This window comes from Brienomyrus brachyistius, chromosome 5, assembly GCF_023856365.1.
Source record: "Brienomyrus brachyistius isolate T26 chromosome 5, BBRACH_0.4, whole genome shotgun sequence".
Taxonomy (NCBI): domain Eukaryota; kingdom Metazoa; phylum Chordata; class Actinopteri; order Osteoglossiformes; family Mormyridae; genus Brienomyrus; species Brienomyrus brachyistius.
The window spans coordinates 13,872,372-13,894,789 of NC_064537.1; the positions used below are offsets into that span (position 1 = coordinate 13,872,372).

A 22,418-nucleotide genomic window follows, 5' to 3' on the forward strand; every position below is an offset into this window, starting at 1 on the left:
AAATGTGCATTGTTAGAAAGTGGTGAACAGATAAACCATATGTTATGCCAATTATAACATGGTTTTGCTATAAGAAGGTTTTGATACAAATTGTTTTGATCATTATCTAATGTATAAGCAGGAGGCTGCCTGGAGAGTCATCGCTTAATAACGTAATTGGATGCTATTTTTTGTAATTTCATTTCCGGTTTTATTTCCCTGGTTGAAATGTGTATTTATACATTTTAAAATAACAAGGTACAGTATGATTTATTACCAGTGTTGTCTTGTTTTTACTCCTTAAGAGCAGCTGATCTGTCACTGCAAAAATTACAGTGGACCCAAAATATGAGTCATGAAAAGCTTGAGGAGCAGAAAATTATGAAACATTTCTACTTACAATAAATAAAACACCTACAGTTAAATTGGTTTCGTATGAATATTTTTAAACTTATACATCACACAAATAAGTAGTATTTTTGTGCCATCTATAATGAAAACAACATTACTGCATTTCAGGTTGTATCTCAGTGTGTCCCAGCCACAAAGACTGCAGGTATGCAGAATTATATGTAACACACTTAATAGTAACAGGAGAAAACATTCATAGAAGGACCTACATGTGCATAACATGCTGCTCAAACATTCCCTGCAATTATTTACATCTGAACTTTCATGACTAAATCCTTTTTTTAGAGAGAATCTCATCTAGGGTGCTCTTTGGTCAAATATCTATGAAATAAATTACTTTAATAATAATATATTTCTATTAAATGTATTTGCCTGTGTTTTGCACTGCAGTATTTAGAAACATCTAGCATGATGGTGCATAAATTACTTTGGTAATTCCCTTATTGATTATATACACACAACCGTGGAAAATCTTAAGAGACCGACCACTGTATCTATTTTGAAACGAGTCTGCATTTTTTAAATCGTGGTTTAATCGTGGTTCTGCTGGCAAAAGGCTACGAGGAACAGCAGGTTGCTCCAGCATCAAAATTTCTAAGACAGCAATATTCAAGAGCAAGGTGACACAGGAGACACTGGGAATGACCAGAAACCAGAAGATAAAGGGCAGAAGCAACTTTCTTATGCAAGAGATGACTGTTAACCTACTCAACAGTTTCTCATGAATTATACGATGACATTAAGTGCCCTTCAAAAAGAATGGGAAACATTAAGTCCAGGTGTGTAGTGCACTACAAGTATGGTTCGTATCAGTCTCCTAGAACCAGGACTGAAGTCCCTTAAAGCGAAGAAGAAGCCCTTCATTAATGGGAAACAGAGAAGAACTAAGCTGCAGATTGCAAAAAAAAAAATGTTATTCGCAGACACACACATTTGGTCTCTTAATTTTTTCCGCAGCTGTATATAATATATATTTGAACTCTATTCATTTTGTATGATGTGATGGAGGCAAGATTTGCCAATTCCTCCTTGCAAAATCACTCAAGCTGTGCCAGGGTAAATGGGGAATTCGGTAGACCGCTTTTGGGTCTTGCCACAGATGTTCAATGAGGTTAAGGTCAGCACTCTGCCTGGGCCACTCAAGGACATCAATTTTCTTCATTTTAAGCCGCTCCATTGTTGCTGTGGCAATGTGCTTTGGGTCATTGTCCTCTCCAATGTACGCTTTCTGGCAGAGAGGAGCAAGCTTTGTTTCAGGGTCTCTGTAATTTGCTGAGATCCTGATTTTCCATCAATCCTGACTGCTGAAAAGCATCCCCACACCACAATGCTTCCACCACACATTACAGCGGGGATTGTGTTTCCTAGCTCATGTGCACTGTTAGTTTTACACCGCAACACAAATGCTTTGAGTTTAAGCCAAAAGCTCACACATTAGTCTCATTAACCCACAAGACTTTCAGCCATATCTTTCTAGTGACGTTTTGCAAATTCTTTACAGGCAAGGACATGCTTTTTTTTCCCCCTTCCCCAGTCTGGGCCTATGCCTTGCCACTCTTCCATAAAGGCCATGATTGTGCAATGCCTAGGAGATGTGCTGACCTGCGAACTTCATCTCCAATCACGTTCGCTGACTTCTGCAACTCAGAGTGACAGTAGGTGTCACAGTAGCTTCTCTGACAAGTGCCATTCTTGTAGAGTGACTAAGTCTACAAGGGCAGCCTGGCATAGGCAGTGTGGCTGTAGTTTTACATTTTTACCACTTCCATATTAGGGACTGCATGAAGCTCTGAGGGATGTTAGGAGCATTTGAGATGACCTACGTTACCCCCATATCTCTCTTTCTCCATAATAATAGCCCCGACTTGTCTTGAAAACTCGTTTGTCTGTATTCTGGTTTGCTTTGATGAAAATCACCATCATACTGTTGGACCTCAGTAAGAAACTGTGTAGTTATCTTCATTAATAAGTTGGAAACAGGTAATCCACCCATTTCCTACACAGGTGGACACCATGAAGAAATTGGGCGAGTTTGTAAGGTAAAACACTGCACCTAAGTAAAATTACCATCATAATTACAAAGGGTATACATATTTTTCCATCTCACAATTTTAATTTATGCTTTTTTTTTGTAAATTGTTGAAAGGTTTGTGAATTTGTTTCTTTTGGAATGATTTACACTTTTGTAGATCAGCTTGAAAAACACTGCAAGTTTAGAATCATAGACAAAACAAAAATAGTTTAGGATGCTGACTACTAAATTTAGAGATTCGCACACTGTTTATCCACCAAACTGCCTGGATTCTTATACTTTCGACCTGCACAGCCTGCCATCCTGGCTGCAATTTGTGTTTATAAAAATTAATGGCTGGATTGTGCCATGAGTTAATACTGGTCTTGCAATCCTGTCATCATACATGCATGAACCCAGTGAGCAAACAGAACAGCTTTGAGATGAGAAATTAAGTGCATTTTCCACCAGTCACTTCTCCCTCTTGGATTTGCAGATGGTCCATGTGAATTTCCAACCTCTGCTGGATCTCATTGGCATTATCTACTGGGAGTGTGGACTCGGACACTGTGGTGTGGGACAGACGCGCTGAGGAGGACGTAGGGCGTCCCTTTCCAGAGCAGGACAAGGCTGCAGAAAAGAAAATCTATAAGGTCTGGGAGAATTTTCGGGACTGAGAGTGCAGCTACATGGAAGAGTAACTTAATTAAAAATACCAAAAAATATAAAAACCAAAACTCATACATAAGGTTTAACCCAATGCAAAATATTGAGAACGATAAAAGGCGATTTTGTTTGGGTGTGCAAAAGTACAGATAAGAACTTACATAAATTTGTGATTTTTATGCTTCAACGAAGGCAACAATTAGATAAAATATTTAGATGTTTTAACAGAGGTATTTCCATAGCCGGGGGCGGTATGGTGGTGCAGTGGTTAGCACTGTTGCCTCACACCTCTGGGACCCGGGTTCGAGTCTCCGCCTGGGTCACATGTGTGCGGAGTTTGCATGTTCTCCCCATGTCGTCGTGGGGTTTCCTCCGGGTACTCCGGTTTCCCCCCACAGTCCAAAGACATGCTGAGGCTAATTGGACTTGCTAAATTGCCCGTAGGTGTGCATGTGAGAGTGAATGGTGTGTGAGTGTGCCCTGCGATGGGCTGGCCCCCCATCCTGGGTTGTTCCCTGCCTCGTGCCCATTGCTTCCAGGATAGGCTCCGGACCCCCCGCGACCCAATAGGATAAGCGGTTTGGAAAATGGATGGATGGATGGATTTCCATAGCCAGGTATTTTTGGTGGAGAAATTCAGGCTAAGTACATTGCTCAAGGGTACTACAACAGATCTCCTCACAGTACTTAAAGCAGCCCTAAGCCACTACAGTACCTCCCACTCTCAGCCACTGGAACATTAGGCTTGCTGCACTACAAGGCTCACCTGATTGGCTGCGATATGTCCTGGCACTGTGAGGACGTGCCATAGTCCTGGAAGTTCCCTTGACGAGGTTGAGTTTTTGTGACTGTAACCTAGTCACATTCTCTCTGCCTCTGCAAGTACCTGTGACTTAATAAATAGAATAGAATAAATACAACCAATCCCATCATTGATCCAGCTCTTTAACCACACAAAAAAACTCCCATCTGTCTCTAATTTAATAACATAACTCATATGTATTGCGGCTTAAAGGCTGCCTGCTGTAGAAACCTTGAGGAATAGGTCTAACCTTGATCACTCTGCTTAATACCTGTCAATAAGTGTTTTTTTTTCTAATTTGACCTGGATATGACTCATGTCAGACTAAATTGCTTTGAATCCAGTTGAGCTACATCTGTTTCACAGAAATGTATGTTATATTAATGTTTTTTTTTTCATTTTAAATGTGGCATAAAGTGGCAGCATGACATGTAATGATCAAAGTGGAAAATGTATTTTGATGCCTCCGCTAAGCTTTGTTATTTACCCTTTGAGCACCCATAGTGTCGATCTGACATTTCATGAACAGGGCATCCTTCCAAGATAATAACCTTCTTTAGGAATAATGGTTGGCAGCCCGGGATCCATGTTCTTGACTGTTCTTGTAGTCAGACGGCCCTTGTAGACTTGTCCATTCAGGCCAAGAATATCCACCTCTTCTGCCTGACAGAAAGACACACATACAAAAAAATATCTGGTGCGACAGGAGATTTGAGAGGCTTTAGCCTGAGACCATGATGTAAACAAGAACAAAGGGGATAATGCACGAGTCATGCTGGGGACAACACCCACCTGAGCAGGCAAAGTTGGTCTGGGTGAGGATTGTGCTTCAGGTGATGACTGCATGAAATGGGCGATGTGTTGCAAATGGGTGTAGCGCCGGTTGGCCAGAGAGAGGGTGTGGCTGCCGCCGCAGTTTCTGGACACCGGCAGGTAGCTGTAGTCAGCCATCTCAGGAATCCGCTCACTGATAAATGAAGAAAAGAAGCCAGAAGACAGTTCCAGATGTTTACAGACAAAATACTCTAAGGATCCGCACTGTAAGAAACCTTTGAGCATACAGTTACTTGTCACTGGGGCTGTACCCTCAAGGGTCTGCTACTTGCACCCTCACTGTAGATAAATGTACCTTTTAGTCTAATTAATGGTACAGAAATGGACTTCGAGGAGCATTTTTGTACCATTGGCGGTACATTAATGTTGCTTGTACCTTGGGGAACAAAACTGTACCACAGCTGCCCCCTTTTTTCTGACAGTCTGTTTATATCTCATGTCATGTCAAATGTCAAAAATGCAAAGAAGAAAGGCCAGGCAGAACAAATGAACACGCGTATAGCCTGTGATCTGACTCTCCTGTCTGGCTCCTAGCTTGGCTGCGTACAAACATGAACTGACTGAGTGTCTCAGGATGATTCATGCAGATACTGCCCACGAGCCACTTCCTGCAGACGCTTCCTGGCCTGGACAATGTTGAATGCCTTAGATAATTACAGTTACATGGACTTTCTTGTGCTCAATAACTGGGACACTTCCTATGCTTGGACTTGCTTGAGTTTATTAACTAGGACAAGTCCCCAACCCACAGCTTCCCACGGGCCACTGGAGCCTGGAAAGAAATTTCTCCATAGCCCAGGGTGTCGATGACAGAGACGTTCAGTGCATACACATGGTAGAGGGCATAATTATTGCTGCCATTAACTTGAAGAAAGACAGGGAGAAGGAGGTTAAGAGAGCCTACACGCTTGGCTTACAAGATGTTCAACTGTGATTTGATAAGATACTATTTTAGCTTGCGGATGTATACAATGGGGAGGCATGGTGGCCCAGGGATAGGGGTGTAACAGTGCACCGTGGTACAAAAATGTGTGTTCTGGTTAACCAAGACAGTATATAAAATAGAGGTTCATGCCTCCAATGAAATGCATTAATGTTAACACAAGAGAGTACAATAGTTTTGCTTTGAGATTATATTTTTGCAATTTCCACTAGAGTCTGCAGAATAAGGGAAAAAATGCAAGAAAAAAATGGTTTGAATACAGCATTTTTTTGTAAATATCCACACCTAAAAGGAACCAATAAGAACCATGAGATCTAAGCTTGTTTTCAGTCTTATTTTGTTGAATATATTGTGAGCGTATTGAACCGTTAGCCCTGAATCGTCCGTCTAACTGAATTGTCAGTAGAATGTGTCGTTACACCCCTACTCAAGGGGAAGTGCTGCAACTTCGTTGCTCTAGGGTCAGGGGTTCAGCTTGTGCTACCTGGCTCTGGCAGTGTGGATTCTGCATGACATCCCCTTGTTTGCTTGTGTTTCCCCCAGACATGCTACGTTCATCCCTCTGTCCAAAAATATGTACTTAGATTAACTGGTGGTGATAAACTGCCTATAGTATGAGTGCGTGCCCTGATATGAACAAGCCTCCTATCCAGGATGTTTCCTAGTGTTGGACATTTCAGGTGCAGAAGCTACAAATCCAGACCAAGACTTTGATTCTACCAACCAGCTGAATACTCTGTGACTGTCATTCTTTATACTCAGCTGGTTTGGTAGAAACAAAATCTTGGTCTGAACTTTTACTCTCTAGACCTGAATTACCCAACACTGATGTTTCCTGGGATAGGCTCTAGATTCCCCGCAACCCTGAACAGGATAAGGAGTTACAGAAGATGGATGAATTGATGGATGGATGGATGGAAAATAGACACAAAAAAGCCATATTGATTTTGATAGGTTTTGTTGCTTATTGTTGCCTATACAGCTCTCACCTTCGGCAATGCTGACGCACTTGCTCCAGCTCATACACGGTATACGGGCGGTTGGATTTGTGGGATGGCAGGCCAGGAGCACAGGGAATGCTGATGAGCTGTCTGTGCAGGAAGGACCAATAAGTGTCAGACAGGAAGCACATTGGTAAAATTGGTGATGGAAGCACAATAACAGTCTGTATGGACTTACGGCCCTGGGGTCAACATGTCAACAGGTCGGTCGCAGGAAATACAATGGAATCGCGCCACTAGCTGTCTGCAACAAGGAGAAAGGGAGCCATAAGCTACAAATTACTGGATCATATTCTGTTCTTCACATTTAATTGTCAGCAAACTGGGTTGCAAATGTCTCTACAGATGTGCAGGAAAACAGTGACTAGATTTGGAATGTTATCTATCTTTTTTAACTGATACCTTTTTCTCTCACCTTTTCTTTTAAATCCATTATATTTACTCATGCAGTTCACTAAAGCCACGTAAAAATGACTTCAGGACATCAAAGTGAACTAGAGATCCCCTCCTAAGAAACCCTCACACACAAGCACCCAGGAAATGTAAGAAGCACACACAAGCCCCGCAAGGTGATTATCTCAGAAGAGGAACGAGGTGCAACTCCCTCAGAGTATTGCTCACTTCCTAAACCCAGCAGCGTCATCCAGCTCTAGCATGGGCTGGGCCTGCAGCTGCGTCCGAATCGCCTTCCAGCGCTCCTCTAGCTGTGCTTTTAGGGGATCCAGCTCGATGCGGTTCAGCTGCATTAAATAGATAGATAGATAGATAGATAGATAGATAGATAGATAGATAGATAGATAGATAGATAGATAGATAGATAGATAGATAGATAGATAGATAGATAGATAGATAGATAGATAGATAGATAGATAGATAGATAGATAGATAGATAGATAGATAGATAGATAGATAGATAGATAGATAGAATTTGTTTCTCTTTAAAGAAGATATGTATTCTGCTGCTTAGGATAACAAAAAAAGTCCAAGAAGACGCCATACTAAAGTGTAAACTTAAATGTGTAAGATTATCTAGACCTTCGCCAAGTGTTGATGGGGATGTTCTCTTCACGTTACTCAGCTGTAACCCTAACCTTGCTCTCCATCTCAGCAGAGATCTTCTCCACAACATTCTGCCAGTCCTGCTCCTGGCCCGTGACTTTGCCAAGGAGCTCGTGAAACATGGAGCTGAGCTGCTCCGTCATGGTGTCAAACTGTGTCCGGCTCACTTTCGACTCCAGGGCTCTCTTGTCTGCTTTCTGCAGGACATACATACATCTACATGACAGATGACGGCTTCACACCGAGCAGTCAATTTTAATTTTCTGGGACCATTTCACAGAAATGGGGCCCACGTTTGGCCGGTCATGCTAGTTAGCAAGCCTGATATCCCCAAAGCAGTATCTCAGTGGGCCTCATTACGGGGCAGCCCTCATATCATATCATATCATATCATATTGGGCCTCCAGACCAATCCAATCACCCTTGATCTTCATCACTAGGAACATAGACTGCAAGGGGGCTCACAGTTCTGGGCATCTTACAATGTCAATCTTCATTTCCACAAGGTCCCTGTCTGCTTTCTTCTCTTCCAGATGATTCAGAGACTTGTGCATTTGCTAAAGAAAGCATAACAAAATGCATGTTGAATTCTTACACCGAATCTTGTTCAGTAATTACTGAATTTGTATGTCTTGATGCATGCAATTATGCAGGATAATATACAGCTTTATGGCACAATACCACTCTGCCTAACTAGTGTCTATGCACGTACTCTATGTGCCTCTCATAAATGTTGCTTTCGTCTGCTAACTAAATAAAGCAAATATGAGGCTCCCTCCAGTAGGTTTACCAATGACTTATAGATCGATACTTATAGATAATTATCGGTCTAGTATCTGACTCACACTTCCAAATTTTTATGTAGTTCCATTGCTTTGGGGACTGAAAAAGCATTTTAATATGATATAAATGATGTAGATCAGGAGAATGATATTCCTTGCCAACCCTGCATCAGTCCCAGAGCACATTATTCCCCAGCCCTCTCTCCCTGCCCCACTCACATCCATGTTAGTTTGCATTTGGGCCCGATCCTCCACTAGATGGCAGACTGTGTCTCCAAGCTTCTTGCTCTCTTCCTCCAGTTTCCACATGGCCCCTTGCGCAATGCCAATCAGCTCGGAGTTCTGAGAATTAGACAGATAAGAAGGCAGAGACGCCGAGGACTGTCAGGGTGTAATGTTACCATAACATGTTGATGGACTTAGCCGATGGTTCCTAGGCCTCATTAAGAGTTACATCATGCTTTTAATTAGTTTATATTCTAAGAACAATATAAGAACAGCCATTTACTGATCAACGCTGACAATAAACAGTGGGCTTGTCTGCACTCTACTATCTGTCCTGCCCTAGATAAGTCTTATAAGATCTAATCTTTCCCTCCAGCTTCTCTGTAGCAATTTAGCTTCCCTATCTCTGTTTCAGATCAGTTGCTTGCGCTGTGATAGTATCAAAAAAAGTGTTTTTGAGAAACTGCCAATACATGTCAATCATCTGTGATAAAATAGTTCTACCTTAAAAAAAATCCAAAAACCTCCTTTCTGTCTTTGGGTATCATACCTTCATTCTGTCAGTCATTAATCCATCCACTAGACCCTTCAAGTAGTTCAGCTGCTCCAGGAGATCATCATGTGCATTCTGGTTAGCTAAAAGGGTATATAAAATACGGGTATATAATGCCTCCATTATAGGTAACCAGTTGCCTAGTCCACCCATGAATGTCAGGAGTGATCCTACTCAGTTGGGCTCTTGAGCAAGGTCCTTATCCAGCAATTGCTTCACCCAGAGTATGTTAATCTACATTCAGCCCTGCAAGCAGGTCGTCCAACTTAGTTACAATTTGCATGGTGGTGGCAGGATTGGCAGTCCAGTCACTGGAAAAAACTCACACTGTTCCATTTGGACTAGTGTGGTGCTGAAGTATCAGGTTCACTCAGGTTCTCATCCCTGAGGTGGTTTGTCGTATGGTGGGTGCAGCAACGCACTGTAATCAGTGCACACTCCTTACCTCTCTATCTAGTCCAGTGTTTCCCAACTTGGTCCTCAGAATCCTCAGATAGTCCATGTTTTTGTTCCCTCCCCCGGGAAGGGAGCAAAAATGTGGACTCTCTGGCAGGGAGCTGGGAGGGAGCAAAAATGCGGACTGTCTGGGGGTCCCCAAGGATTGGATTGAGAAGCACGCATCTAGTCCAAGTTATCATCTGGTGTTTATGACAGGACCAGTTCTCTGTGCCATAATGTTTTTGGATAGTGGGAAGAAACCAAAACACCAGTAAACATTAACCAAGCTGAGCTAAACTTCCATTCTGTGAGAAAACAATGCCACTATCTCACTCATGTATCACTAACCTGCCAATGGTCAGGTCATACACAGAGCTTTTTATTCTTAGCAGCATGTAGCAAACGTTGCCCCATTATATGTCCAGTCAAAGCCAAAGTGTCTTTATTGTGATCTTCAGCGATATGATACGCTGATACGATATTAAGATCCCAATGGATATGGTGCATGAAAACAGTGATAAATAGAATGTAAATATGACATTTAAAAACTGAGAATTTAAACATGACATACTGAGACATGGACATAAGACAAAGATGGAAGAAAATGATCATATATAAAAATAAATAAAAACAGTAAAAAAAAAAATTAAAAGACTTGTGCAAATGGGGATGAGCTGTATGTCGAGGAATGAGCTGATAAGTGGCCGTTCGTGCCTATGCCTGTGATGTGGTCTCTCAGGGGCTGCAGCTCCGACCGCTCAGCTTTGTCCTTCTCCACCTGAGCCACTCGTTCCTCCAGGAAATCATGGTTCTTCTTCAGCTGGCCCACGTGCCTCAGGGCATTCACGGTCTCTGGATAGTGCTCCACCCCCACATTAAGGCGATGCGGCAGCCTGGCGTGGGGCTGAAGTGGGCGGGGGGAGAGCCCGTCACCATCACGCGGTGTGCAGTCAGCTGGTTCCGGGGGGGGCCCCACCGACTGGGCAATAGCAAACATGACTGTGCTGAACACACATGCAGGTCGGGCAGCACTGAAGCGAAATAACAGCAGATAATCCGGGGTACCTCCAACAGCTGCTGGTCCTCCCTCACTAGGGTATCCTGTAGAACATCCCAGGTGATGAAGTGAGTCAGCTCCTCTGGATCAGGGTACATCCTCACCGACTCTTGCACCTCCCTCTTGAATGAATGTCAGCATAGAAACTTATCGATTAATAACATACCAGTACTCCTCAATGTCCAATGTCAGTACTTCTCAATATCCGACGTCACTAGCCACAGATCATATAAGTAATACTCATCTGAGACAAATATGGTCTCTACAATACTTAGAAACGCAAACACTCAGATAAATACCACCAAACAAATGAACGCACCAATACTTTCTCCAAGTCTTCCACTTGGTGGCAGCACTGTTCCAGAACTTTCACTTTCCCCAGTAGTTCATTCATGTTCAGCTAGGGAAAAAAAAAGCATGCATAACGAGTAAGTATATCTGCAAACGTAGATTTCACAGGTCATACATGTATATGCATCTACATATCAATATTCTCCTGAACCCAGAGCTTTATTCAGCTAGTCTATGGAGAGAAAAACGAAATCAATGTGTTCAACCTTAAAATGATAATACTTGTATATAGAGCAGTATGTGTAGCCTATTAGCCCTTTCAGTTTTCTAATCCTTAATTTCACAGGATTCTTTGTTGCCACAACTGGTTGACAGAGAAATGCTCAATGTGGCTTCAAAACAACTGCAAGAAACAAAAACACAGAAACATCCATCTGTCCATTCTGCAGTCACTATTTCTTGACGGGGCCCTAGGGGGACCTGGAGCCAATCCCCAAAGTTCCAAGCCCCCCACTCAGGAGGTGTGAAGAGGTTTGTCCAATGACTGAACCATCACATCACCTCAAAACTCAACGTCTGTAGAAGTAAAGCATAACTGCACCACCTCATTACAATGTGGATTTATTTCAGAAGTCAGGAATGTGTCCGCAATTGTACGTCCTTACCTGTGACAGCCGCCCCTGCAGAGTCCTCACCTCCTCCTGTAAGTGGTTTCTGGATGCCTGAAGTTCGCTAATCTCTTTCATTAAGTCCTGTATCAGAGCCATGGCCTGATCATAAGCAGAGAAGGCAAAAGGACAGTACAGTCAAGGGTCTGCTTACACACAGGGGCATTTAAGCCGAACGCATTCATTTAGCATGTGTCAGTGCTAAAAAAGTATTTTTGTTTCCGTTTTGTTGTTTTATCTGAGAAACTTTAATGCTAAGGAAATGTCATTTATTGTTCAGTCCAGCACTCCATGGTAAAATCAGGAGGCGTACAACTCCTTTAAAATGGTCAAAAATATTTATAATATTACTCATATAAAACAGTATAATTGCTATTATTAAAAGAAATCTAAATAACTGAGTATCAAAGAATATCACTTAAACGTTTGTAGTTCCATTTTAACACAGAATGCAAGCACTGTTCCACTCTGTGGTGTTGACTAGCCTGATATAACTTTAACTATGACGTCATTCACCTTGAAAGCTCCTGCGTGTCCCTCACCATGACAACCGTAACTCAGGAGCAACAGAGGAGTAGCACTTGACTCCAAGGCATATGAAATAGAAAATATTTAACAAACTCCTTTGAAGACTGGCTTTGATCTTGTCATACCAGGAATGGCTCACAAATTAATCTTAAAAAAAATATGATGCACACAAGTTCCAATTGCTTGAAGGCCTGGAGCCTATCCCAGTCAGCACAGGACATGAAGGATGCCAACACCCTGAAATGGATCCCAGTGAATCAGTGGACCTGTTCATACATACGCTGTCATACACAAACAGCACCTTGCAGCTACTTGTAGTAGTAACTTCACATAATCGAAACACATGACCTCTAAGTAATGGGTATAGCATAAATGTAAGTATTAGTGCCCCACAACGGACTGAACTAGCAGAATCTCAAAAACCATTCTCATTAAACTGTGTTTAAAGGTTGTTTTCTGAAAAACATGTAGCACAGAACCAGCAACCTTCTGATCACAGACAGAGAATCTTGACCCAACCACAAGATTAATAACTACTGAAATATCTTCAATAAAACCTCTTTTGCATACTGTACATCTGCATACACTGAGTTTTATGAACTTAGCAGTCGCATTTTGAGATACATGTGTCATTGCCAGCATGTTTTTGGTCACCTTTATTTTTGTTATTTTAAGTTGTACAGCAAGTATATAACTTATTTATCAGAATTAGCACAAAAATTAAGTTGAATATTTAAATTTCCGAGCATCCAACAATCATACCTTAGAGAACAATAATTTTATGTTTAAGAATAATACTGTTCCAAACAGAACAATGAGATGGAGCAGAGAAAATGAATCTCCATGCCGATACCAGCTTACAGTCAGTCGTAGTACAGATTAGCTATGTGTACTATATCCTCCCTACGTCATTATGAAGCTCCACTATTGCTGTGGAAACCCTTCACTCTAAACAGAATTCCACCTCTTTAGTAGATACACTGTCACAGCACCCGTGCCACAATTGTAGTCAATGGCAACAGTGTGTGCCAATAAATATATAACCCTTAGAGGAAATAAGACTCAAGCCAAACGGCTTATGTGCACTACACTGAGACTGTTCTTTTTTAATGGTAAGGGTGATTGTTTCCATTACTTTGAAATCCTTTAGCCATTCTGTTAGAATGACTAGTGATCCATTAACTAGCATTAATAATGATGGTTGAGGAATTATGTTCCATGATATGACGACCACAATGGGGAAGAGTGAACGTGTGGATCTTTCCACAACAGGGCACCAGCTGTGGCAGAATAGTTGGTTACAGCATGGATCTCTGTGTCTGCTATAACCTCACGAACATCATAATTACGTCTCAAGAAAAAAAAACCACAAGAAACAATCAAGGTTCTGTGGAAAGGCTGAAATCAGCCAAACACAGCAACTTCCCATGCTATTTAAGAAGATATCAATGAATCATGTTAGAAGTATTAATATTTCTCTTTTTTTTGGTGGACAAACAGCATTTATAAAAAGCAGAGTACCTGGAACAACAAACCATATTCAAGTCAGAAACAATGATGGACATAACAAACCTGTAAGATTTTCCTAGGTTCATGTGAGATTAATCATGGTGGGTCAGCTAGGGGAACAGATGACACTACTACGCCTCCAAAAGCCCAATGTGGACCGTCTATTATTAAACAGCCTTTGATAGATGGTCCTATTTTCCTCCAGTCGGCTAACTTTCACCTGAGACTGACACTGACAAGCTGCTCAGGGGGTATTAATTAAAACTTCATATGGAGAATGAGTTGCACAGGACAGGACAGGTCTGGGCTTGAAGCAGAAAAGAGGAATGTCATTAGAGCTCTAACGCACTACCCACTACACACTCGTACTGTACCATATATTTAACTCTTCCCGTGAAACTCGCCTATACGCAGTACATATCCAGACAAAAACTTAGCACGCCAAAAAACTGCAGTAAAATATGGAACTCTGGACCCGAATTGAGAAACCTGAAGAGAACCTGGGCAGAGTCATCCGAGAAGATAGAAGGCGATGTTCAGTCAGCATCAGCCATTGTCCTTTTCTGGGTTAATCGGCACTGACCTGGGGTCGAGAGGCCCCCTGCTGAGCGAACTAATTAGCTGGTGCTGGAAGGACAGAGCTGGTAGTGCCCCAGAAGATGATGCACGACTCCCTCTGCATCGTGAAGGACAGCAGGACTTTTGGTCCAAAAGTTATGCTGAACTTTTGTCACTTTTGAAAAGATGAAGGGCATGTTTTAGTTTGCCAAGTCATTTACACAGATCCTTCAATATGCTGTTCGTCTTGCTAAAATCAGTGTCATTTATCTATATTTCATATATCGCAAATTGTAGGGATAAAAATCAGGGTGCAACCAGCCATACCAAATGTGGCATTTGTTTCTTCGTCTTTTTTTTAATTACTATGTTGGGTAATAATTCTCCTGTATGTCGCAGTTAGTGAAGAGAAAAAGGCATGAACTTCTAGTAATGGGAAAGTATTAGAGTAATTATAAAGTTCTTGTATTTATTCCATCACTCATCATTTTATGAAGTATGATGAAAGTTTCTGAAGGTGTATTTTGGAAAGAAAATATTCACTTTTAAAGTCCATTTGTCATGTACAATGTTCAGTCAGTGATCACTGTTGAGCTGTTACTGTAAATACTACTGGCCACTCAGCTGTTTTTGCAAACGTGTTTTAAGAATTTCCTCCTTTCTTCATCCATGTCTGTGGCTAAAGCCCTTTGAAGGAACAATGTTTTATTCCCAAATTTACTCAGTTGATGGTCATGATCATAACTTAACTTTATTTTTATAGTTTTGCAGTCACTTTTAGCAAACAACAGTTGAATGGTGAAAAGCAGAACCTGTACTTGGATTTCCTTATTTTCAGAGGTGCAGATTTCAGGTCCAGAGAGTACAAATCCAGACCAAGGTTTTGTTTCAACCAACCAGTTGAGTACTCTGTGACTGTGACTCTTTATGCTCAACTGGTTGGTTGAAACAATGCATTGCTAAAACAGTATACAGTGTACAAAGACTGTACTTAATTATTACATACTAAAATATATCACTTCACAAAGCCATTGGCAAACCAATCCATGATAAATAATTTTATATTGTATAAAATCTAAGAGATTTCATCAGAATATTTGACACATATTGACATATGTTTTATAAATGTTGCATATTATATAAGGGTGTATTTAGTTAGTGGCAAGCCTGACCAAGTCCTACTCTGGCATGAGCAAGAATGCACCCTGTCTATGATGATGACACATGCTTTGGTCTGTTTAAATGGTATTCAGGGCTGCAGGTCTACAGAAGGAGATAGTGTTGTTTCGGATAACTATTGTGTGTTGAGTGATTTACTTGTATATATAGTGACAATGCTCTGGACAGGGTAAAAATATACCATGGAAGGAATTTGGACTCCTTACTGATAGTATAAAACACTTAGTGGTCATAAAACACAAACTTATCATTCCTTGTTTGATGTGAATATCCAAAGTAAATACAATTATTTATGGTACTTATTAAAACAGGCATAAAGGCAAAGAGCAAGTGTAGTTTTTTAAATAGTCCAGTCTATTACAGTATTATTGATGTTGTATATGTTTTCATTTGACATTACTTACAGTAAATCTAGTTTGCCAGATTAACACAAAAAACCAAAACTGCCAAATCTGGTTAATACATCCTTAAATAAATAAATTCAATAAAATCACTGTTAATCTTTTCAGTAAGAAATTCCAGATTCCCGGATTACTGCACCTTTGCAAAGTAGATATGCTCAAGTCCTGTCTCTTTCTCCTTAATTATTGTCTCCCCACTTACACTAAATTGAAATTCTACAAATCTGTTTCGATGCCTTAATAGAGAAAACGCTTTTGCTGTATGTGTGTATCTCAGTACGAACATATTATCGTTTGTTCTCTAACTATATTGCAGATGTAAATGTCCCTAGTATGCCGTTACCTTAGACACACCATCTTCGTTGGCTTCAACCCTTCGGCGAAGCTGCATGATCTGCCACATATCGTTGACCGGTGAAACACGGGTACTGGTGCAGGCTATGAGGTCAGCCCCGCTTGGCAGCTTCTCTAATAAGGCTAGCTTGCTCTCGATATCTCGAAGCTTGCTTTCCATGTGATGGGACACTCTGGATTCTACATCTGGAGATAATTGCTGCTCGGTCGGGCCATGTCCCCTCGGATCCTCATGGATCCACTGCGTGGTCGCATCTTGTATGTTAAGGCGGGTTATGATCGCATGCAGGAGGGTGTGCAGCGCGCTAAAGTCCACGCATCCTGTGTCCGGGATGCCGATTGATAGATTTACCAGGTCAAATAAACGAATAACTGATGACATGGCAATACACAAAATCTACAAACTATCGTGACAGAATTCGGAAATGTCCCTTGACTAAAATACAAGTTCAACGGCTCCGTATTATACAAATTATCTGTTTGTATCGGAATAAATTTATAAAATGTTCCGTTCCATCCGTTTCATGACAAAAGTACAAATTCGATTTTCTTTGACGTAAATTTTCCGAAAAACAAAGTTGATAGTATTTTGTCTGTCCCATATTATTAAATTAATAGATAAAAAAATTAAAGTGATCTCAGCCAGCCAACATTGTACGGTTGAGATTCATCGGTAGTATCCAGAGCAGCCTCTGTCACTATTACTTTCCTTTAGGTGACTTCCAAGCTCTATGCAAGCTTGCGTCTTCTCATCAGGCTTCCTCGTTACCATCCATATTATTCGTGACCGCGGTGATTGGGCAGCCGAACTATCAATCTGTAAGCAACCCCTTTATGGGCCAAAGCTGGTATAGTCGCTTAGCAATACACTCGGCCGCTCACTAACCAAGTTATTGGCATTAAGTGGTATGAAAGCGCCGTTCCTAAAATATTGCTTACAAGCGCAAAATACGTAGAAAAAAAGAATGCATGAATAAAAGATGAAACTAGGCATGCATATTTGCTTTAATTATATAATTCACATCCTTAACATTACTGATTATCAAAGACCTGAAACTGAACGTAAACTTTTTTTTAAATAAAATTGATACTTATGTCGTATTCCTTGGACTACAATAAAGAAATAATATTTTTTTTAAATGCGTGAGCAACTGTTTAAAATATCTCCTTTATTAGATCTATGCTGCTTTCATTTTATGATCCAACCAAAGACATACAGTATGTACTAACTACAATGATTTATTTATAAAGCCCAGTGCCGTAGCCTGTCGCAGCTAGGCTACTCCCAGTGCAATATCCAGACTCAGTGATGACGTCAAGCCTGGAGTACTCCAGAATCTTCTCCTATTCCATTCATCTGATTTTGTGTCGTGTTCTGAGTCTAATCCCACGTTACCTTTTTTCTTTTAAAAACATTGTTGTTTGTATTGTTAACTTGGAATTTCAAAATGCATTAAATTCAACACCTGGGAGTTTTTAAATGTGGAAGTATGTTTTTGTTCTGAGTAATTATTGACATATTCTCACCTTGAAAAATGACTAGCGTTTTCAGTGCATGTACAGTGTTCTTAAATTTTATATTATTACTTCCATAAACAGTGTTAATCTTATGAACTGTGCCATTCACAAACATGTAGGGATATGTAGGTAAATATCTCGATCAGTATCGATACTTCAATAGTTACTGATTTGCCAGCGATTTGGCGCCAGCAAACCTAATATGGGCCACTTCTGTTATACTGATATCCCCTTTCCCGGCAAACTGCGACGCCTAGAATTAGCGCTCAGCATAATCAAATTTTATTCGTCCAAACAGACCATGTGATCTTTTCAGCAAATCAGAGTTGGCGACGTATTGTTCCTTGACTAAAACAATTTTACAATAAATAAATAAAAATATGAGTTTAAAGTCAAACAAGTCGTAATGAATTGTGTTTAACGTAACAGTTTTCAATAGAATTTATTCGTATAAAATATCCATTCCGTTACAGACCTTGTACATTTTAGGACTGCCTCCTGCGCATTATCCGCCATTTTGTGAATATTTGAGAAGCGGTAGTAACCCGGATCAACTCCCTGCTTAGTACACGGTGCGTCTCGCTGCGTGTGGTTCTTTTGGGTATCGCCGAGCGACCTAGTCACTTGTTAAGCTTGCAAATCTCAAATCGGTTGTGTGAAACCAACACGCTTCTTAGCATCTTTATGTTTTCAGGGCTCACTGGCTGCTCTCTCCGACTAATTAGCTTAGAGATTTAGGGAACTAAGTAGCAAGCCGAGATCGCACTGTGAGGGAAGATGAGTTACGGTAGGCCTCCGCCCGACGTCGAGGGCATGACTTCCCTGAAAGTGGACAACCTCACGTACCGAACTTCGCCCGAGACGCTACGCCGCGTCTTCGAGAAGTACGGACGGGTCGGCGACGTCTATATCCCGAGGGACCGCTACACTAAGGAGAGCCGCGGCTTCGCCTTTGTGCGCTTCCACGACAAGAGGGACGCCGAGGATGCCATGGACGCCATGGACGGCGCGGTGCTGGACGGGCGGGAACTGCGCGTTCAGATGGCACGCTATGGAAGACCGCCGGACTCCTACTATGGTCGCCGCATAGGACCGCCCCGGAGGTATGGGGGGATATGGCTGACGAAGTCGGAGGTAAGAGCGGAGCGTTAGAGCTCTAGCTCTCATCTTTGCTTGCGTTTAAGCCATTTATCTTTTTTGGGGTGGGGAGGGGGTGGACTGGCGGTAAACTCTTGCTTGTACCACATGCGTCACCCGTAGGCCTAAAACGTATTTTCTCCGGCATATTTACTAATTCTTGGCCATTTTTCTCAATTCCCAAATAAGAGGAAAGGAAGTGAAGGGACAAGGTTTTTGTTAGGAAATTTTGTTGTGGTCTCGTGTATTCACGAAGGATATAGTGCTTATTTCCGAGGCGCGCTGTAGCAGGAGCGCGCCTCATGGCACACTGCCTTAGCTTTTAAGATTGAATTATATCCAGTCAGCGGTTTTACTTTACACTCAGGGCTCATTTTCGCTGTAGTTCTCTTAATAAGATTTTGTAATCACAACCGTGACTTAAGACCTAGTGTCCACATAGCCATTACCACCGTTTCCCCATCAAACCAATGGTGAAACGTTTAATGGGGTTATTCTGATTTTGTACGTGTGTGACCTTCCCCCCCTTAGCTATTCTCCTAGCCCGCGGCGGCGAAGACGGAGTCGGAGCAGGAGCCGATCTCGGTCCCGCAGCCGTTCGCGCTACAGCCGATCCAGATCCCGATCTTACTCCCGGTCTCGTTCCCGTTCCAAGTCCCGTTCGCCCCGACGGGCCTCCAGATCCCGTTCACCCCGAAAGCCCTCGAGGTCCCGCTCTCCTAGACGCAATTCCAGGTCCCGGTCTCCCCGAAGAAACTCCAGATCTCGCTCCCCTCCGAAGGATTTGAAGGCCCATTCACCAAGGAGACCCTCAAAGTCCAATTCTCCACGCAAAAGCTCCAAGTCCCGTTCGCCCCAGAAGAGCTCAAAGTCTCGTTCCCCTCGCAGGAATTCAAAGTCCCGCACTCCTCCCAGGAGCAAGTCTGCATCCAGATCCCGCTCCAGATCTAAGTCAAAATCCAGATCAAGGAGCCGTACACCCCCTTCTAACAGGGAATCCAAGTCCAGGTCAAGGTCCAAGAGCCCAGCAAAGTCTCCCGAGGCTGAAGGAACAGCTTCCTAATGGAGTGAGAGTGAGTATGTGAATGAAACTGTTAGATAAATTGATTGTTTAGGGTCAGATCTCAAGCATGCTGAGATTCCACCACTAGTGAATGGTGTGCATAAGATTTGAAAGAAGGTAGGACACAAGTAGTTGGAAAGGGTGAAGGGCTCAAGACGGCTTTCTGCAAGCTTCGACGTAATGGTCACTGCTCAAAACAATCAGTCATAGGGTCTTATTTTTCATTTAATACACTAATATAGTTATTTTTGGAACTACAGTGACATATGAAAAGAATAAAGTCAGATCCAGCATTGCTGGGTTTGACTCCTTACCTGAGCATGAAAGGTTGGAGAAGGCCGCTGTGTTGCATTCTCACAGTTCTGGTGCTAATGTGTTATGAAGTTTAAACTTCATTTCAGGCTAGTCTTTATGGGGGGTTAGGGTCAGGTGTATTTTGAGTGATTTATTTTTTGGGTTTAAAATATTCACCAAAAATGTGGAATTCTCTCCTCCAAGCTGCTGCTTCCTGTTTGCAAAAATGGAGTTTGGGGGCAGTTTGAGCAGTTAGTGTGTGACCCGCCCATGGGCTGCCTGCTGCTGTTGGGGGTTGCTATGGAGCAGGTCGGTCTCTGTCAGTGTTGAGGTGGTGTTGAGGTACGTCTGCAGGACAATGGACAGAAGCCTTGCACTGTCCTCCCGGGTCATGTGCTCAAACTTAGTGCACAGACTGAAGCAGGAGGGAACCAAGGTTTGTCTGCCTACTTGTCAGTAATTAAAGGACATGCCTGACAGCTTGCCGTGCTCATTTAGAAGACTACCCCTTTAAAAATGAAGTCTGACACCACTGGATTGTTGCACTAAAACTTGGTTTCCGACTGTGGAAAATGGTACAGATATTGGTACAATGACTAGAATTATGTTTAGCAATTAATTGGCTCCCACAAGACTTTCCAGTTGTAACATGGCAATAGCCAGTTGCCACATTTTATTTGGCTTGAAAGTATCAAGCAGCCTTTAAAATCCTATGGTAATTGATAGAATATTACCAAAGAGGTTTCCTTTGCAATGATCGAATGTTCACATTGTCTTGTCTCTTTCTAGATTTTTCAGATCGAGACGTCATTGAAGACATCACATCAAAAGTAATGGCCTCAGAATGAGGACCCACCGGTTCCTCTTGATATGGATAAAAAGGTTATTATTGTAACTCGGTCTGACTTTTTATGAGTATAATTTTTGGTTTAGAATTAAGGCTTTATTTTGTGCCATCTTCCAATTTCCTGTAACTCAATAGGATGAACAACATAATGGACTTGTGTAAATGGGATAAAGCAAGACTTGCAAAGTGAATGGTACAGTGCTAAGGATTTCCAGTTAATTCATGCAATATTCAACTAGATAGTCTAAACTAAAGTAGGTGATTGGGCGAGGCTTAAGACAGACTTGGTAGTACCCAGGGTCTGCTTTGTTTCATTCAGAGAATACGGAAAATCAACGCTTTTGCATGCCTGTGCTGATGTCAGATTAATTTTAGCTTTTGAGGAGTAATTTGAACATTAACTGGTAAGAGGGTGTAGCGTGGTCAGCGCAGTCTTTATCCTGGTTAACTTAGCACTGATTTAAAATGCTTGCTTTATTTGTAAATGGTGGCTTTTGTTTTATTGTGATTCTAATCTCTTCTCTTGTGTATTTTTTGTGCACTAGGCGCAGTTTGTAGCAGTTGAGTATTGCTGGTTAGCTGTTAAAGGTGGCGTGTGGCAGTGCAGAGTGCTTGGCTGTTTCCAGTTTTCTCCCGATTGCTCCTGTTACGATGCCTTGGTGTGCCGATGTGTTTAAATGGCTGCCACAGATTACTTTTGGTAGGACGCCAGCTCTGAATTTCCTGACATTTTTTTTTCTTCCCAGTACATTGGAATGTATAGTTCAGTGACCACATCTTGCAAGTAGTTACAAACCTCTGCCCCCCCCATATTTTGAAATAACTTTGCATCACACTGAAAACATTGTAACCGAATTCTGTAACTTGCTATTGGTGCATTCCTTTACATACTGTACTTGTAACAGCTCATGTGAATGCTAATAAACTTTTTTTGGTGTAATTTGTCTGGTCTTGAAAAATCAGAAGCCCTGGTATTGGTTGACTTGGAGTCGATTTGATTTGGTGTGTGGTGTCTTTGGAGAAAATTAGTTCTTGCACATTGAGATGAATTTCATCATCAATGGTAAGTCTCTGAATAAAAAAGACCCTCAACGTTTAAGATACTAGAAGATGAATCTCGTTTTGCAATAAGTGCATGAACCCGAGGTAAGCTGATCTGTTTCTAGTAGTTCTTAATCTCACACATCTAGTACTGCTTTGGCAAATACATTGATGTGAATTCTTACTATGTCATTCTTGTAGCTTTTCGGAATTAAAGTGTTTAACGGACAATTTACCGTTTGATTTACAGATGATCTTGTCCTGAAACA

At 41.7% G+C, this 22,418-nt stretch overlaps 2 protein-coding genes across 10 annotated transcripts; one reads left to right on the plus strand and one right to left on the minus strand.

Annotated features, from left to right (window-relative positions):
- Positions 1-78: 78 nt before the first annotated feature.
- Positions 79-17,236, minus strand: LOC125742475 (glutamine-rich protein 2-like). Of its 7 annotated transcripts, none has more exons than XM_049014513.1 (16): positions 16,239-17,236; positions 11,718-11,822; positions 11,081-11,161; positions 10,770-10,883; positions 10,419-10,683; positions 9,264-9,349; positions 8,708-8,830; positions 8,189-8,263; positions 7,739-7,903; positions 7,269-7,387; positions 6,826-6,891; positions 6,636-6,737; positions 4,662-4,836; positions 4,421-4,532; positions 3,834-3,953; positions 79-3,031 (listed from the first exon to the last, which is right to left on the minus strand). In XM_049014513.1, exons 1-16 carry the CDS (start codon positions 16,629-16,631, stop codon positions 2,853-2,855), a joined length of 2,280 nt encoding a protein of 759 aa, XP_048870470.1. In that variant the 5' UTR covers positions 16,632-17,236; the 3' UTR covers positions 79-2,852. The 7 variants fall into 7 exon arrangements, with proteins under 7 accessions (XP_048870470.1, XP_048870469.1, XP_048870467.1 ...); XM_049014512.1 differs by having other exon boundaries at positions 3,834-3,959; XM_049014510.1 differs by having other exon boundaries at positions 3,834-3,959; positions 4,421-4,836; positions 10,419-10,608.
- A 1,089-nt stretch (positions 17,237-18,325) lies between these two features.
- LOC125742482 (serine/arginine-rich splicing factor 2-like) lies at positions 18,326-22,048 on the plus strand. Of its 3 annotated transcripts, XR_007398117.1 has the most exons (4): positions 18,327-18,870; positions 19,436-19,977; positions 21,051-21,143; positions 21,654-22,048. XR_007398117.1 is itself a non-coding variant. In XM_049014538.1 (3 exons), exons 1-2 carry the CDS (start codon positions 18,545-18,547, stop codon positions 19,965-19,967), a joined length of 858 nt encoding a protein of 285 aa, XP_048870495.1. In that variant the 5' UTR covers positions 18,326-18,544; the 3' UTR covers positions 19,968-19,977; positions 20,466-22,048. The 3 variants fall into 3 exon arrangements, 2 of the variants coding, with proteins under 2 accessions (XP_048870495.1, XP_048870494.1); XM_049014538.1 differs by having other exon boundaries at positions 18,326-18,870; positions 20,466-22,048; XM_049014537.1 differs by having other exon boundaries at positions 21,051-22,048.
- Positions 22,049-22,418: the final 370 nt, after the last annotated feature.

What these genes read in the sequence shown, in the direction of transcription:
- LOC125742475 (XM_049014508.1), bottom strand. Translation starts at nt 16,631, where the DNA reads ATGTCATCAGTTATTCGTTTATTTGACCTGGTAAATCTATCAATCGGC. An exon ending in TAATGACTGACAGAATGAAG is followed by an intron (nt 8,831 to 9,263) that starts GTATGATACCCA and finishes TCTAATTCTCAG; the next exon opens with AACTCCGAGCTGATTGGCAT. An exon ending in GACATGTTGACCCCAGGGCC is followed by an intron (nt 6,738 to 6,825) that starts GTAAGTCCATAC and finishes CTTCCTGCACAG; the next exon opens with ACAGCTCATCAGCATTCCCT.
- LOC125742482 (XM_049014538.1), top strand. Translation starts at nt 18,545, where the DNA reads ATGAGTTACGGTAGGCCTCCGCCCGACGTCGAGGGCATGACTTCCCTG. An exon ending in CGCATAGGACCGCCCCGGAG is followed by an intron (nt 18,871 to 19,435) that starts GTATGGGGGGAT and finishes TCCCCCCCTTAG; the next exon opens with CTATTCTCCTAGCCCGCGGC.